Source organism: Marmota flaviventris, chromosome 1 (assembly GCF_047511675.1).
Source record: "Marmota flaviventris isolate mMarFla1 chromosome 1, mMarFla1.hap1, whole genome shotgun sequence".
NCBI lineage: Eukaryota > Metazoa > Chordata > Mammalia > Rodentia > Sciuridae > Marmota > Marmota flaviventris.
Window position 1 is genome coordinate 173,730,781 of NC_092498.1, and position 19,135 is coordinate 173,749,915.

General features: G+C 39.1%; 1 protein-coding gene across 1 annotated transcript in view; it reads left to right on the top strand.

The window, feature by feature from the left end:
- Ptprg (protein tyrosine phosphatase receptor type G) overlaps positions 1–19,135 on the top strand; it is a 708,866-nt gene that overhangs the window by 389,218 nt on the left and 300,513 nt on the right. The window contains exon 3 of the mRNA XM_071619197.1: positions 16,993–17,172. Within this exon, the coding sequence (XP_071475298.1) occupies positions 16,993–17,172 (180 nt within the window). The remainder of the gene's footprint in view (positions 1–16,992; positions 17,173–19,135) is intronic.

A 19,135-nucleotide genomic window follows, 5' to 3' on the forward strand; every position in this document is an offset into this window, starting at 1 on the left:
CATAGTTTTATTGAAAATAGTACAGTGTTTTCGCAAGTACTTGGGTAATTAATTATCAGCGTCTTCTTATTTTCAAAGGTGCTGATAGGTGATTCTATCCAGTCTTTGAAGTTGCTGAGTAATGGGCTCAGATTTCAAATCTAATAAGGATCCAGAGTTGAAATTGACTTCTAGATTTAACTAACACCAGAACAGCCCAGAAGGACTTACTCATTTAAATAGGACTGTAGTAGGAATGTTAAGAGGGCATCTGGAGCCCTCTGAGTTTGAATCTTGCCTCTACACTTTATTTATTTTTTTTAATATTTATTTTTTAGGTGTTTTTTGGTGGACACAACATGTTTATTTTTTTATGTAGTGCTTAGTATTGAACCCAGTGCCCCGCGCATGCCAGGGCAAGCGCACTACCGCTTGAGCCACATCCCCAGCCCCTCTACACTTTCTTAATGGTGTGATGTAAATACTAAAGAGTTTGATCTTTCTAGGCTATGGTTTCTCCATTCATAAACATTGGAGATAATTTTTTGGCGGGAGCAAGGAAGATCGTTGGTGGACCTAGACTATTATCACTGGCCTGCATATATTACCTGTTAATAAAGAATGGTTTTGGAGGGGTGGGGACTTGACACCTGTTTACTGGGGCAGAGATGTTGGATAGCTTATTCAACCCTCATACCCTCACATGCCTTATCTAAAATGCAAGGATAATAGTGGAATTTCTGGCCTATAGTTGATTTTAGAATTATGTGAGATGACTCTTTTACTTTGCACAAATGTCTGCTAACAGCTAGCACTCGATGTCAGCTCATAGTTTCAAGGATATTTTCATTATTCTTAAGGCACGTTTTCCTTCACCTTAACTCTTGGTGATGCTGATATGAGGCCTGAGGAATGTGGACTTTGTAATGAAGTTCCCAGGTCCCAAACACCAAGCAACAGGCTTTGGTTCAGTGTTTGGAACCCCTGTCTCCCTTATCCCCAGCTATGCTCAGTGTCTTGCCATATAAATCCTAAACAGAAAGTGTGTTTCACTTACAAATAAAATTCCAGCTGGTGCATGCCTGTAATCTCAGCAGCTCAGGAGGCTGAGGCAGGAGGATCGTGAGTTCAAAGCCAGCCTCAGCAAAAGCGAGGTGCTGAGCAACTCAGTGAGACCCTGTCTCTAAATAAAAAAAAGAAAGGAAGGGCTGGAGATGTGGCTTAGTGGTCAAGTGCTCCTGAGTTCTGTCCCCAGTTCACACACACACACACACACACACACATATTCCAGGGTTTTTCTCTATATGATACTTAGCAGAAAAAGTGTTTAACTTTTTTCTTTATCAGTATAAGTCTTCTGTAAGTCTTGTAATTGAATGGTTTTTTACTACAATGATCTGTTTAGCCGTCCTGTATTGGATGCCCACTCCGACACCTGTTGGTCTACCAAAGCGAGGAGATTTGTGAGAACAGTGTTCTGATATTTCACTGGGGAAGTCTCTGTTCCCTGCTGCTTTGGAACCCTGCAGTGTGTTGAAAACATGACTTGATTTTCCAAGTTCAGCCGACATGGGTGTCTGGATTTCAACAAGAACCTTGACAGATTCTATCTTGATATTCTTAGCATTGAGAGGGAGACGGGAGGATTCATAACAGATTGAAAAATCCTTCCCAGGGAATTCTGGAAAAAGCACCACTCTCATGATGAAGAGTTCTATCTTTGACCCTGGCCTTTTGAGAATTTTTTTTTTATCAAACAACTTGACAAAGGAGATGGATTTATTAAATTTGCGAATGGCATGTTGCCGGGAGGGACAGGTCACAAATTGAAAGACAAAATCAGGATCTTCCCAGTTCCTGAAGGGTGAGAATGATGACTAAAAATGTAATGTAGTGGAGGAGGGCAGCAATAGGCAGTACAGCAGACCAGGGAGGTTGGACCGCTGCGGGTTCATAACACAGCCTCAGCCCTTGCTCAGCCTGTGAGGGAGCCCGGAGTGAACATTTCTAGTAGTCTGTGGATAGCTAATTTGTCAGGTCTTCAGATGGGATTAAAGTACAAAGCAAAAGTGAGCACCCTGTTGACCTCTCATAATTGTGGGTTCCTTTGTCTCATATTTAGGTGAAAATGTGATCCCACTTGACAGTCACATAAAAATGCCCAGGGTGCCTTCATGTCCCCACATCATTCCACAAGGTATTATTCCTCAACCCTGTGTTTTAATTTTTGCCTTGCCTAATCCCTGCCCCGTCTACTGGCCCAGCACCTGAAACCTTGGTATCACAGGTAGATTGTATATCTGATGATGTACTCCAGGTTTATGTGCTTTAAAGGTAAAAAATGGTGAGCTCTTTTAACTTCCCAAATGCAAACTTCAACTCCATTGGAGACAATGCTGTCCCAGGAGAGTGCATGCTGGGATGAAAGCAGAGTTTCAGATTCCATCCAGAGGGCTCAGGGGTCAAGGTCTGGCGAATGTATTTTTCCACATTTCCATACACTTCTTCTTCTTCTTCTTCTTCTTTTTTTTTTTTTTTTTTTTTGTCAATTGGGGAAATAACATATGTATCCTCAAAATGAATTGAATACTCACAGTAAGTGTTACCCTACATCATGCTATTCTCATTTGACTCTCTGTTCAGAGGTGATCATTATCAAACATGCAACAGGCTTCATCTTAATCTTGTGTTATTTTCTGTTGTGATTTATTTATTTTTTTCTTTACATGTTATCATGTAATTCTGTAATCATAACTCAGGATTTTTTTTTTCTTCTTGAGAATGGTGTCAGATACTCCTATCTGCATTTCAAATTTCTGTGTACTGTTTAAAATCAAACAGTAGGAAAAATGTTTATATAGTTCAGTGTTCAAAGAGTATAAAAGAATAAGCAGTGAAAAATTGCCCCCCCCCCCAGTTCTTCATCATTGGTGGTACAGTTTTTTAAATATGCTTGCAAAGTATTTGATACATCTATAAGTAAATACCTATAGTCATTTATTCTCCTCTTTTTTCACCTTTTTCCGTTTCATCATGCTAGGCAGTGAAACCTGGAGGTTTGCACTTACCTAGCAAGTTCTCTATCACTGTTTTTTTTTTTTTTTTTTTTTTTCTCATTTTAAAAACAAGCAACAGCGTATTATAATACATGTTGGGTTTTTAACTTAAAAATATAACTTTTCCATTTTAGCCTAAACAATTAGCTTTCCTCCCTCAAGTTTAGATTATTTCATTGAATTGATTTGCCATAGTTTAGTTCGCCAGCCCTTTAGTGACGTGTATGTATCATGTTTCCAGTCACAAAAATTGATCTTGCTACCATTATTAACTTTAAGCTTATACAAATGCAAACATTTCTATAGAATTAACACCTCCTGGGTCTTAAGTAGTTTATATTTGTAATTTTCATAGCTAGTACCAATTTTCCTTCTGTGAGGGTTGTATTAATATCTGGGTAGTGATAAATGAAAGTAGTTATCTCAACACATCATTGCTAACTATGGAATCAAAAGTCTTGATGTTTGCAAATTTTTTTCCTATTAATTGTAGTATATGTTTCTCATTATTCCTCAGAACCAATTTCACCATATGAAGGGATAATTTGCATTTCCTTTTTTAAAATTTTCCTTTTTTTAAATTATGGGTTCATATCCTTTGCCTACCTTCATATGAGGTTTTGGATTTATTGATTTCTGTAATCTCTTGTTACAGTAAAGAGGCTTTTATTCAATAATAATATTTCCTTTAGTTACAAATATATTTTGAGTGTCGTTCATTTCTTTAATGTGTCTTACAATAGTTTTTGCAATGCAGAAATTTAAATATTATTTAATGTGTTTCATTTTACTAGTTGTCTAACTTTAGGGTTTAGGTAATATGTAGAAATGCTTTTCCTCTTCCATATTTTCCTACAGTTTCTTCTTGCATTTTTATTTATTTATTTTAAATATTTAAATGTGGATTCATTTGGAATTTTTCCCACAGTAAGCTTATCTACTTTTGGACGATTTGTATAATGTTATGTACTGAACACAATCAGTTTAGCAAATCCCTTCTGGTGAATATTTACATATGTTCTATTTCTGCTAGAGAAGCAACATGGTATTCTAAAGCCAGGGAAAGGAAGCATTTCTTTTAAGAGTCAGGGGCTAAATATTTTTGTGTGGTATCTCTTTCATGACTACCCAACTCTGCTATGACAATTTGCAGCCACACACAATATGTAAATGAATGGAATGGTTGTATTACAGAAGAACTTTATTTGCAAAAAACATGTGTTAGACCGGATTTTTGCCAATAAGCCATAGGTCGCAACCCCATTTTCTAGAGCAGATGAGACTTCCTGATCTGTCACTTACTACAGGAGAGCAAGTTTCCTAGCTTCTGGAAGCCTCCGTTTTCCCATCTGTAAAATGAGAAAAATGTAAAATATAGTGAACATTCCCAGTGAATATTCTGTCCATTGATGAAGCATGGTTGATGTCATCCTATTGCTATCTACTTTTAAATATCAGTCTCTTGATCAGTTAATACCAGGACTATGACTAAGGTTCCCAAAACTCGGTCATCAAGGTCGGTTATATTTTAGAACAACATTTTTAATTCCTCATTTTTTTCCTTTGGCCCCAGACTCTTAATTATCTTTATTTAAAATTTTGATATTTTGCTTATGATGGATGTTTTTCACATGTATTTTACAGTTTAAAATATAGTATTAAAATGTTGATAAGTAGGATTATGGTAGGTGCTCTACTCCTATCCCAGTTGAGCATATATGTATTGAAAGTGAACAAGTCTGTGACCTCAGGGACCTTCTTTGCTACTGGAAATGGAGTCAGATGGTGAAGGAAACAGAGAGGGTGGGATGCGATTTTAGTGGTCAAGGAGAGCGAGGCCCCTTCGGTAGCTGGGTTTTATCCCTACAACTTTAACTAATTTTCTTTCTGTATCCCAGTTGTTGGAAGTTGCTTATACTATGAATTTATCGAAATAGAGAAAAGAACAATTTAACATCTAGTCCTCACCTGTGAGAGTGACACAGGGACTCCCTCATGTTGTTCTGGCTTCACCTGGTAAATGGGGCACTTTGTTTCCTGTCATTGTCCCTGTGGTGTTTAATAGTTAATGTATTTTGGAACATACATCCCTTTTTTTTTTTTTCTAGTTGTCACAGGAAAGGTGTCAATCATCCTGTGCACACCCTCAGCAGTGGTGTGGTCCATATTTTTAATTTTCATTTCTGATGGGTTGGTATAAGACTTTCTCTTCTCCCAAACTCCCAAATGATGTCTCTGGGAATCCTCCCCCACATCCCTTTTTGTGAAGGAATTTCTGATGACCTAGAGTGACTTAGAATAAACAAAGCATTGTGGCATAAGATATTGATGGTAGAGAAGCCGTGTGAAAAAGTCCTTTCTGAGAAAGACAAGAATCCCAGCCATGTTTAATCCAGACTCAACTACCGGGTTTCATTTTGCACTTTGGGCTGCAGTTCTGACCTTGCAGAATAATTCATGGTCACCTTAACGGGTCTTCCCCACATAATAGCCTGAGCTGTGGCTGGTCTCTAAGGTGAAGAACTTCAGTGAGATACAACTCTTCCCATTTAGTCTCTCATGGGTTCTTTTCCCATGACCCAGTGTTACCTGAGTAAAAATTTATGGCAAGGGACCCGAGAGCCTATTTCCTATACTTATGTCTAAATGAGATCTTTAAATCCTTAGCCTGGCTTATTCTTCTCTTATGGGGAAAGAGGATAGGAAGAAAGAGGAAGCAGGAGATGTTATCTGTGTATATTCCATTCAGCACACATTCCTGATTTTTATCTTTATAATTTGACATTTTCATCTTAGTGATGAATGAAGAAAGCATTGAATAACTTAACTGTTGGTCTCTTAAACCAACATTGTTTACACCCTATGTTGTTAGTCACAAATACAGAGAGCTTACTCCAGTGGGTTTGAATGCAAAGACACTTGAAATAGAAAACTATGGAGATCACATTTAAATTTAAAGTATGGTTTCATTGGGTCCCTGCCTCCATTTCTTTTACCTTCCTTATGTTCCTGACTTTGCACTTGATAGCTGATTTAAGCTGATTCTCTTCTGTTTTCAGGTGAGTTCCTGCCTGTTGCAGTCAGGTTTTTTGTTTTGTTTTTGTTTTTTTCTATGCTGTGACCAGAAGACCTGACAAAAGCAATTTTGGAGGAGGAAAAAGTTTATTTAGTTCTCATGGTTTCAATGGTCTCGGTCCATAGATGGCCAACTTCATTGCTCTTGGCCCTTGGTGAGGCAGAATATCATAGCAGAAGGAATGCACCTCTGGACATGCCACTGGGAAGCAGAGAAGAAGTGATATCAATCTGCAGATCTGCTCACCAGAGACAAAATATGTACCCCAAAGGCACACCCCCAGTGACCTGTCTCCTCTAGCCACACCCTGCCTTCCTGCAGTTACCACCCAGTTACTCCACCAGTGGATGAATTCACTGATTGTGTTGAGACTCTCCTAACCTAATCACTTTGCCTTCTAATTTTTCTTGCATTGATTTCACTGCCCATTCTTCTGTATGCACCTCCTGGAAAGTAATTTCCTCCCACAGACTCTGAAAGTTCTCACTGCCTTGTGAATAATACCAGCCCAAAGTAGTTTCTCTGAGCAGGGAAATCCCAATGGATGCCATACACTGTATGGACATGATATTGTGCCCCCATAGGGTTAGGCCCACGCTAATGCACTTTCCTGGCTCAGTCTCCTATCAAGAAGGATGATATTCTGCTAATTGCCAAATGCTATAGTGGAGATGGGTCAGGGTCATGCCTTTCAGACATAAAGGTTTAGAAGTGGTTATCCTAGAGGAAAATATAGAGAAACCTGTTTATTGAGCATTTACTGTATGCCAAGCACTATTGCCTAAGCTTTCGATATAATTATTTAACCCTCATCATATCTTTGCAGTTAACTTTTAAGAAAGAAAGAGGAAGCAGTGGCGGGGTTTGGAGATTGACTGGAGACTATCCACAAATATCTTACATGCTGACTGATTCTTCGGGTGTTACTGGAAATGCTTTTATAAAATTGAGAACTCTCAGGAGTTTTGGAGATGAGGTGATGTAACCTTGTAATTTACATATAAAGAAACTGAATCTTTATTGAACTTGACTCCTTCCACTGTCAACTGCAATCTCCAGAATTGAAACCTGAGGGGGAAGAGCAATTGTGTGACATGCTGTCCCCGCCTGTCCCTCTGTAGCCACGACAGGCATTGCTAGTGTATTGTGGCCCTCATGGTGAAGGAATCCTACAATCTGGGAGACATTGAGAGCCAACGAGTTAGTCAACTCACTTGCCACTGTTGAAGATGAACTCTAGTTGTTAACTTCTTTGCCTGTTGCTCTTTTCTCTATGCTCTATGATTTTGTATGAGGGTGATTGTTTTTGTTATGGCTTGTATGGATGATTAGAATTTTTTTAAAAATCAATTCTGTTGTCAGATACAAGGCAAGGATTCCTGAAAATGTACCTCCTTTGAAAGTTGAAAGCTTTATATCTGGAATCTGCTTAGCTCCATTTTATACAAAAATATAATATGTTTGGCATTTGGACAATAAAACATGTGATGACCCTGTTAGTAACTCAGAGGCTTATTTTAACCAATTTCATGATGCAACTGGAAGATGTAACAGTAAAGATGCCCCAACTTGAAACCATAGTAGTTAAATTTTGAGTGAATAAATGGTCTGAATTAATGGTAGGAATTTTTTTAATTTTTTATTTATTTATTTTTGGTTCTGGGGATTGAGCCCAGGCCCTTGTGCATGCGAGGCAAACACTCTACCAACTGAGCTATATTCCCAGTGCTTGGTAGGAACTTTCATTAAATATTTGGATGCAGGGTGGATGCAATTTGAAGTTACATCTATTTGTCTCAGATGGATCTGATAGTGCATGGTTTCAGACTATGACTTGGAAGAACCGAGAGTCTTTGGGTGTATGAATTGCAGGTATGTTCATGGTGCAAGTTTTACTACTCTCATCTACCCAGGTAATTAATCAACTCATATGGAGCCTCCACGTAGGCTCCTGGTGGCTTCAACCTTTCAACTGACCCATCTTTAAGATATCCTCATTTTTCAAAATAGCAAAATAGAATCCAGAAAGCCTTATGATTAGAACCTGGGACACCCCCCCTCTCCCGCCCCCGGCATCTCCCGCCCTGATTTTAAGGACTATGTAACTAGGAAAGTCACACAGTATGGTGAAAAGAGTACTAGGCAAAGAAGATAGCAACTCGGATTCTAGTTCAAGGGTGACACATAGCTGTGACTCACAGGCTATCTCTAGATGACTCACCTATCCTAGGATCCATGAAAACTAGATCTGTTAGCAGTGCCTAATATTAGGGTTTGGATATGTGGTGTCTCCCCAAAGCTCCTGTGTTAAAGCAGAATTATTCATGTGAAATGATTAGAATCTGAAAGCTGTAACCTAATCCATCCATCCTAGTTTGAATGGACTGACTGGGGGGGTAACTATAGGCAGGTGGATTGTGGCTGGAGGAGGTGGGTCTCCCCCTGCTTCTTGGATGCCATGAAGTGTTCCTTTGCCACGCCCTTCCACATGATGTTCTGCCTTATCTTTGTCCCAAAGCAATGGAGTCACATGTCCATGGACTGAACCTCTGTAACCCTGAGCCAAAATAAACTTTCTCCTTCTCTTGGTTCTTGTCCCATACTTTGGTCACAGCCCCCAAAAGCTGACTAGCACACCTGTCGAAGGTGAAGAGGGGCAGTTGGGGACAGCCAGGTCCTGCGTTTGCTTTTTCCATTCCTATTTTAACTCTATAGTGAGAGTGGAGTCGAATGTGGAAGTTGTCAAATTTGATGGTCCTATATAAAATTTTACCTGAAATTACTTTTAACATCCAGCCCTCAAATAGGTACCCTGGGAAATTAGACAGATAATGGTGTTAAAAAATGAAGAAAGGAGCTCTCGTTTCTGGTGCTATTGTCTGCTGGCATTTCTGGTATTATGGATAGTTATCAGTAGTTTCCTCGAAGCGCACCATTGATGTGGAATGGGAGAATGAAGTTTTCATACCTGTAATTTCAAAACCTCAAATTTTGGAAACTGTGATTTGTTATCTGGGGTCACTGTACATTTTTTTAATTGATTCAACAGTTAACAATATTCCTATAAACAAAGTTGAACAACTTCATAATCATACGTTAATAAAGTAAAAAACAGTGGGGAGTAACAGGAATGTGTTTTAGTGCTTTTCCCATTTTTCATTTGTATAACAATAAATGCAAAAAGGAAATTAACCTACCAGTACTACAATATGCAAAGGAATTGTAAGCTAAATCCCATAAAGGAGTTTAATTAAAAAATGGAATAGTTTAAAGATGTATACTAGATTGGGAGAAAAAGCATTAATTATAATGCTAGGTAAAAAATGAATGCACTTATTTTTTGGATTGTTGATGTTGGTTAAAAGTAGATTCCAGGATGCAGAGTAATAAGCCTAGATCCAGGTACTATTTTTAATAAAAGTTCCCTGAGGGGGGCATTGATAAGCATATTTGACTAGAAACAGCACATAACATGTATATTAGTTTTGTTTTTAATTAGATTTGGACAGAATTCATTATTTTTAATGGCTTTTCATTAGTGAATAGAAACCATTATTTGGATGTATTATGGTAAAATAAATTCAAGGTGCATGCTTATTTTCAGCAAAATACCTCTTATGTATTTAAAGAAAGTATTGTTTGGAATACAAATCATAGGTGGTTATTTGAAATTCCTTGGTCTTAGACAAAGATATGATTAATATGTCAAAAAATACTTTTTCTTAAGTTTTACAAAACTCTTGTTGCTGACAAGAGTCAGCAAATTTTTTTTTTGTACTTGGGATTGAACTCAGGGGCACTCAACCACTGAGCCATGCCCCCAGCCCTATTTTGTATTTTATTTAGAAATAGGGCCTAATTGACTTGCTTAACACTTTGTTTTGCTGAGGCTGTTTAACTCGAGATCCTCCTGCCTCAGCCTCCCAAGCCACTGGGATTAATAGGTGTGCACCCAGCTTCTGTTTTTATCTGGACTTTTAGGAATGCTTCATGGTATGGGTAGAGGTGGAGGTGGAACAAAATTTAGATGCTTCTCTCATACATGGCAACCAGATTCCTTGGGCTGAATCTGCCTAAGGAAAAAATAAAACATTGAATATCAAATTGACTCTCAGACATGAGCCCAGATTTACAGTATTTGCTATTATTTCTGCATGGAGAATTGTGTCTGCCTTAAAGAGGCCAGTTGGAATTAATCTTCAATTGCATGATTTATGCTCCATACTATAGAAATATGTCTTTCTGATGCTAGTCAACTAAATTGTAGCTTCTCAAAATGAGAAAAACCACAGTGACTTGTTAATGGCACACCGAGGAGGAAAAGTGGATTATTTTAAGGCACAAATGAGCCATAAATTAAGCTCATAATGTTGTTTCTTAACTACAATTTTTAAAGGTGAATTTCTCCAACTTTATATATTATACAATTTTATATAACCTTAAATAATGAAATATCACCTACCAGCTCAGTGGATTTTTTTTCTCTAGCTCAGTGGGTTTTTTAAAATTTTTTTTTTATTTTTTTCCTCCCTTCCATCTTTCTCTGTGCAAATTCCTTTCCTGCAGGAAAGGTGCTGTGATATCATCTCTCGTTTATCACCCACCTGTTATGCCCTTGACACAGTCGCAAATTCATACTAGCAAATGCAATCAAATAGGCATATTAAATTTTAAGTCATTTAAAAAAACGTACTTGGCCTCTGTTCAATTTCTTTCTTTTATTTATTTCTTTCTTTATTTTGGCAGGGGGTTGGGGTGGGGTACCTGGGATTGATCTCAGGGATACTTGACCACTGAGCCCCATCCCCAGCCCTATTTTGTATTTTATTTAGACACAGGGTCTCACTGAGTTGCTTAGGGCCTCGCTGTTGCTGAGGCTGGCTTTGAATTCACCATCCTCCTGCCTCAGCCTCCCCAGCCACTGGGATTACAGAGGTGCACCACTGCACCAGTCTCTGTGCAATTTCTTTTTTTTTTCTAATATCAATTTTTTAGTTCTAGATGGACACAATACCTTTGTTTTTATGTGGTGCTGAGGATCAAACTCAGTACCTCACATATGTTAAGGAAACACTCTACCATTGAGCTACAGGCCTAGTACCTGTGGACGATTTCAAAAGTAGTTTTTCATTTTGTTTGCAGAATAGCCACTAAGAATAACCTTTGGACCGACGTCTACTGGGAAATCAACACTGATGTATTATTAACTGAATTTCAAACTTCATTCAGAGCTCATGAGTTTCTCCATTAATTCCCATTTTTGGTTTGACCCTTCAATCTTGAACAACACATTGTATTTATGATTACAACTCCTTGTTCTTCTCTGGTCTGGGACAGGGAGTTACTCTTTCCATGTTTCCCATGACCTTGATGTTTTTGAGGAGGGATGGTGAATTGTTTTGTGGATTGTTCCTCACTTTCGGTTTATCATGTGTACTCCTTGTGATTGAGGGGGTCTATGGATTTTTGAAAAGAGTACTACCCAGGTTAGCATATCCGATCAGGACCGCCACACTAGCATCATGATCTCGTCAGTGATATCTTCTTTTACCTTTAGTTGAGCTGGCATTAATTAATCAGGCTGCTTCATTTGAACGAAGTTACTGTATTTATCTTTTCCTGCTTAAATCTTTGCAAGCAAGTCACTAACTAGCTGAATCTGGGATTCAGCTCCATTTCCCAGTGGAATCAACTGGCCTCTCCCCAAGTGGGAAATCCTTGAATTAAATGACCTGAGCTTTGTAAACCTGGGTGCACTGGAAGTAATATCATTCAAATGTCCCTTGTCTGCTTGTTCCCACTGTGGGAGGTGAGGCCCCTCCTCTTTCTTTGTATTCCCCAAAATACCTGCATCCACCTCAGGAGCCCTTGGTTGGACTGCATGTCCATTTCTTCTATGGAATACAGCCTTCAGTGTATTTTGTAACCCAGCAACAAAGAGCAACCACTTGGTGACATTTTGTTGAGTGATGCTGCATATGAACTTGATTTACATGATTATCTTGTGTAATCTGCACACACAAGCACCCTCTGTACAGATAAGGGGCCTAAACCACAGAAGGCTTAAGTTGACCAAGGGAACCCCAAGGAATCTGGGGCAGCCCTGTTCTCTAAACCCATTTCTCAGGACCATACCTGGTACTATGCAAGCATCCAATCAGTGTTTGAATGGCAACACTGATGGATTGGTTAAGAAGACTAAATTTCCTCCTCAGTTGACCTTCTTTGATGAGAGAAGTCTTTGAAAGTATACATGAAATAAGAGAAGTTGAAACATGACTATGTTCTACAAAAATGTTACAAACTAAAAAAAAAAAAAAAAGAAAATAATAAGCCACCCTTGTGCAAATTATTAAATTTGCACATAGATTTGGATACGTGTATCTCATCTCCTCAGATAATGTTCTGACTCCCTGTAATAGTGAAAAAAAAAAAGTTGCATTTTCTTCAGTGATGTGTCCTCAGAGAGATGGGTAAAATTAACACCAAATCACGCACAAAGAGGTTTCCGTAGTGCAATTAGAAGACATAGCTCGGCCACTCTTTGATCTCCTCCTGTAATTATCATTCATGTATGTAAATTGTTTTAGGGCCTTACTATGTGGAAGACCCTGTGTCAGGCATTGAGACCAAATTGAACAAAATATTAAAGGAACCACTTCTCACAGAATTTCCCTCTAGTGGGCAAGACATATATTTTGTACATATATTTATTAGTGTATAATAAACACTAAATTTCAATGATGATATAACTAGGCTCACAGGAAACCCACACATCTATGCCAGGATAGCATACCACCCCTCTGTTCTCTGTGTCCCCGAGAAAAGGACATTTACCCTGAGATCAAAGGAATATTTCTCATCATTTGTTGAATATGAAGCCTTGTTAGATTCCCCTAGTATTGAACGGTTGGCAGAATGTCTGTATCCAGATCTCATTCCTGCAAGGTTTATTTTTTGATTTTTTGATTTTTGGATACTGGGGATTGAACCCAGGGGCACTTAACCACTGAGCCACATCCCTCGCCGTTTTTATTTTATATTTTGAAACAGGACCTCATTAAGTTGCTTAGGATCTTACTAAGTTGCTGAAGCCGGCCTCAAATTTTGTTCCTCCTGCCTCAGCCTCCTGAGTCTCTGGGATTACAGGAGTGTGCTACTGCACTGGCTCATTCTTGCAAGATTTGTAACAGGTGGATGGGAAATGGCTTTCAGCATCCCTAAACTATCTCGAAGTTCCTACCTCTGCCCTCCCCTTTTCCTCTCTGAGAATGTAGGCTTGTCTATCAGGTAGTGATGTCAGAGTTGGTTAGCTGTTCAGAATGAGATGAGCTGCCAATATGCAAATATCCTGCATTCTAAGAAAGCTAGTAAGAGGAAACTAAAGTGTAAAGACTTCTTCTATTTTAGATGGATAACATCATACCTAAGGAAGGAAGGCTTCTTGCTGTTTTTTTTTTTTTTTTTTTTTTTTCGGTCCCCCATCCCTACTCCTAGGTTTCAGCTAACCACAGTCTTTATTTAGTGTCATGTTTTTTACTTAGAAACATTTATTCAAAGTTCTCAAAAACAAAGCATTCAATACTAGGAGTCTCTGCGCAAGTGCAAATGATTAATGATGTAATTCTCAGCCCTTTATAAAGTGTCTTAACACCAGAGAGATTTATACAGTGTGCAATGGTGGTAGTGCTTGGATGTGAGAATAGGTAATCAATATCTGCAAGCTTGGAGAAACGGCTTCTATTTCCTCCACTAATGACATAGGGGGTTTTGCAAGGCAAGGGTGTCTGGAGCATGACGCGCTCCAAAGAAGAATTAATTTAAAATCTGAAGTGGAAGATCAGTTTCAATTAAAATTGCACTTGAACATCTATTGGTGCAAGTGTGAAAGCAAGCATGGCGTCAGCTTAAACCTTCAGATTGTTACCACTGAATAAATGAACCCCGCGAGTCCAAGCCCTGATTATACTTTTATAGAGCACTAAATTATATCTCACTCATATCTGGAAGGTTATGAGAAATGGCATGAATGGAAGTCCTTTCTGACGCTGCAGATTATTGTTGTTGTTGGCGGTAGGATCATTATCAGGTATCTGTGTTTTTGTAAAGGATGACTTGGATTTATTATTCCTTTGGAGTCGTATGTGTTTGGGTGTATTTTACCATCTTCTGTTCCTTTTTTCCTCATTGAGTGTGATTTTATTGTAGTAGTAAATTCCTGTAAGGCATTATTTATTTATTCTTTTTAGTTGTACATGTCAGTAGAGCCAATGTTGGCATATTTATACAAACATGGAGTATATGTTATTATCACTAGTATCCCACTCTTGGGGTTGCACATGATGTGGACTTTTACTGGGTGTATTCATATATGAACATAGGAAAGTTATATCAGATTCATTCTACTGTCTTTCCTATTTCCATTCCCCTTTCCCTTCCCTTCATTCCCACTTGTCTTAATCCAATGAACTTTTATCCCTCCCCCCTTATCGTGTGAGCATTCACATATCAGAGAGAACATTTGACCTTTGATTTTTGGGGATTGGCTTATTTCATTTCACATGATAGCTTTCAAATGCATCCATTTACAGGCAAAAGCAGAATTTCATTCTTCTTGATTTCTGAGTAATATTCCATTGTGTATATATATATACCACACATTATACACACATACAATATTAACAAATGAGTTCCCATGTTTTAGACATACAGGCCCAGTTATAGAAAACTAAAATTTGTATTTCTGTCACCTTGTTTGATTGGTTTTTGTTTGTTTAGTCTTTGGACATGTGAAAGAAAATTTAAACTTGTCCCTGTAATTGGAGGCCATCTTAACATTCTCTCACCCCACCTTTTTCTTAAACTATACAGATGCATGGGGCTGGAAATGTAGTTCAGTGGTAGAGTACTTGTGTAGCATGGGTAAGACCCTGAGCTCAATCCTCAGTACCTCAAAACAACAAAAAGAAGACAGAAAAGTGTGTGTGTGTGTGTGTGTGTGTGTGTGTGTGTGTGTGTGTGTAAGGTGAAAGTGAAGTTTGGGTAAGATATGGAAATGCACAGTCTGTGCTTCACCTTCTTGGAAATTCAAGCAAGAGGTGATACAGCAGGAATAAAATGCTTCCTAGTTTAGTTGGAGTGCTACCGTAAGGAAAGTTGACTTATTCCAAGAAGTATTATGGCATTTGCAACTGACTTACAAGCGTTCCAAGATCACCCATCTTTGCCATCCCCAGGGGATGTTCTTTATATGTGTTTTTTTCTTACTGTTTGGGATGACAATTAGGGGAATTTTTCAAATAGCAAGACCTGTATCTTCCTTTGCACAAGCTTGGATGTGTACTAATGCACAGAAATACCAGTGGATGAACAAGTTGGTCCCCTGGCTCTTCTCCTCTTCTGTCTGATCTATGAAGACATTTAAAGCTAAAAAAACTGAGACTATGAATGTCTGCATGTTTACATATATTAGCATGTGTATTTACATATACTCAACATTCTTATCTGAAAACCTTGGGTTTTATCTACCTAAAATTGTCCAGTTTAGACTTACTCTATGTCTCATTCTCAAAAGGAGATTCTTCCTAATCTGTTTAGCAAAGATTGTGTCTTTCCCTGCTTTGTTATACTGATATGGTTAAAAGTAGAATGCAGAAAATCCTAAGAGCTCATTATCCACTTAACAGACATTGACCCCACAACATTTCATTTCCAAATAGGGCAGAGAAGAAAATATAGGGGTTTTTCTGTGTTCGAGTTGGATTGGGACCTATACGAATCATGCTGTATAATTGTACCTCTTCCTTTATTTTTATGGCATATGGTTTCCCCAGGTGTCTATTATTTCTATGAGCCCTGAATCCAATCTGAAGGCAATCTCATACTTCCCTCTCTGAAGAGAGAGAGGTTTGGAGAAAAAGAATAGTTTAACATCTGAGACCACAAACTAATCAAACTGGGAAATCTGTCACAATTCACCAAAAGAAAAGCCTGCCTTATTGTTTATATCATTTCTAATAAATCTCATCTACTTTTCTGTGACTTACTTAGTTAGTCAGTTAGTTATTTTTGAGTGCCAGGGATTGAACCAAGGTGCACTTAACCACAGTGCCAGGGATTGAACCAAGGTGCACTTAACCACTAAGCCACACCCCCCAACCCTTTTTTGTATTTAGAGACAGGATCTCACTGATTTGCTTATGGCCTCACTAAGTTGCCAAGGCTGGCTTTGAACTTGCAATCCTCCTGCCTCAGGCTTCTGAGCCGCTGGGATTACAGGCGTGCGTTTCTGTGACTTTTAATTTTGATTTTTTTTTTTCCTTTCCTTTCTCTGTTTACAGACTTTGGTGTTGTTAGAAAAAAATTGTGTTTCGGATACTGTTCACATCAACAAAACATGCTAAGTTGATTAAGTCACTTCCTTGTGAATGAACGCTCTGCTTATTTTAAGAAACTTGTTTCAAAATTGTCAAAAACGTGAACAACTCTTGACAGCCCTTCTGTGCAACTCCCTGAATCTGATTACAGATTAAGTTAGCAGGGGTTGTAACTCAGTGATAGAGCACTTGCCTACCACGTGTGAGGTACTGAGTTTGATTCTCAGCAACACATTAAAAAAAAGATATTAAAGTTTTTTTTAAACATAGCAAATGTTTTGATTGCATATCAAGAAGCTAAATTATCTTGGGTCATACATCTTTTCTGAAATCAAACCAATGGCATCAACCTATAACGTGTAATACTGCACAATATGACCTCTTTAGAGTTGGCATGTGTTGGAAAATGTAGTTTGGTAGATGTGGGGTTCATCTTCCTGAGTCTTATTCATTCCATCTCTGATACTTGAGCCCCGAAGATTGAAGTGTTGCTTTCTTTCAACAGGTGCCTATGGTCCTGAGCACTGGGTCACGTCCAGCGTCAGCTGTGGGGGTCGTCACCAGTCCCCAATAGACATCTTAGACCATCATGCACGTGTTGGTGAAGAATACCAGGAGCTACAACTCGATGGCTTTGACAATGAATCTTCTAACAAAACCTGGATGAAAAACACAGGGAAAACAGGTAGGCATCTTTACTTGTCTGTGGATCAACAGGAAATATTTTGTAATCACTTGTGTTTACCTTTCCCGGAATTTGCTCTTAAATAGTGCACATGGCCATATGGAGTCTAAATTAATCATGTGACTTTGGGCAAAGAGCACAGCCACTCTGAGCTTCAATTTTATCAAAAATATATAAAATGTGGCTGGGCATGGTGGCTCACACACTTATAATCCCAGCTGCATGAGAGGCTGAGACAGGAGGATCCCTAGTTCAAAGCCAGCCTCAGCAAAAGCAAGGCACTAAGCAACTCAATGAGACCCTGTTTCTAAATAAAATATAAAATAGGGCTGGGGATGTGGCTCAGTGCCCCAGTGCTCCTAAATTCAATCCTTGGTACCCTCCCACACAAAGAAAAAAAAACACATATATATATATATTTGGACAATGACATTGTTTCACCCTCATAGCATTGTAATGATTCAACGAGTTAAAACATGTAAGGTACATAGTATGATCTTTCCAATACCTATCCAGTACGGTAGCTTTTGGCCACATGTGGCTATTTAAATTCAAGTTTTAATTAAGAATTAAATAAGATGGAAATTCAGCCCCTTGGTTGTACTGGGCACATTTCCAAAGCTCAGCAGCCTTATTTAGCAACTGGTATCATATTGCAGATACAGACAGTTATGTCGGATAGCACTGGGCCCTATGTGCAGATGGAAATAAAATGATTTTCTTTGAGGTTTGGCTTTGTTAACATTTCTTATGAAAGCATGGGTGAACTTCTCCTCCCTTGGTGTGTTTTCTGTGTGGTTCGATCCCTCCACTTTCTTTTTACCTCTCCGCCTTGGCCTTTGGGGATCTGTGAGTAGTTGTCATTGTCTTTTTACCATGGCTAATGCGGAGAGTGGCCTCCCCGCTCATTAGTGTTGGGTAGCTCTCAGCTTCAGGATTTCCCTGTAAGTCTCTGTGTCCCCAGTGTCTGATCTGAAAATAAACACTGAGATGTGATATTATACTCCTGCTTTCTGCTGCCTGGGGTTACATTGATGGCTAAAGAAATTTTCTACATCTTCTTATTTCACTTCTTACAATTTTAACCCGTTAAAACACATTCTCTTTTCCTCCTTTTCTTCCTTTCCCTGTACTTGAACCACTCTGAGCAATCCCTTTTAAATCCTGGACAGCCTGAGGCCCCATGCTGGGCTAAAATGACTTAACTTTCAACCCTTTGGTTCGAAGCATGTTGTGTGAGCCCCAGAGCTGACTTTTGTCTTAACCTGACTGGCTGCCCATGCAGCTTGGGGGATCCATTTTCTTCCTGTGTGCCCGCCATGGCCTGAGATCATTCATGGACCATAGCCTGGCTTGTTCGTAGAATTGCTTCCCATTCAGAACAGTGATTCCTGAGTTTGGGCTTTTTCATAAACAGTTCTTCCCATCTACCAGCTGGCTACCCTCTCCTCTGCCTTCATTCATCTGTTTCAGTAGCTGCTATGGAAAAACTTTGTGCACCTGCAGTGTTTGCCATACCCACCTGTCATCCATTCACCTCTGCTCCTCAGCCTGGTCTGTGTGCTTATCATTAGATTTCACAGTATCTACCCGTGCTCCTGGCTTATATGTCAGATGTTGCTGTCCCTTGAAGAACTGCAGTGGGAACACTCCTCTTTGACCATCTGATCTTAGCGGAGGAGAGCTTTGCCACAATGGGTGTGATCAGAGCTTAGAGCTCCGAGCCACCTCAGTGGCCCATTCTGGGGGCCTGTCAGTGGAATGCGCTGGGCTCTCTGATACAGTTTTCTACTTGACTTACCACGTTTGACAGCCTTCTGCAAAGATAGCACGTTTCACTGACAGCTGGGTATCACCAATGAAAGGTTTGAGACGTGCATAGGGTTCACTCAGTGGAAGTTGATTCATGACCCTTGGTCTTCCAGAAGCTGATTATCAATCTCTGTCACTTGGCTGACTTTCT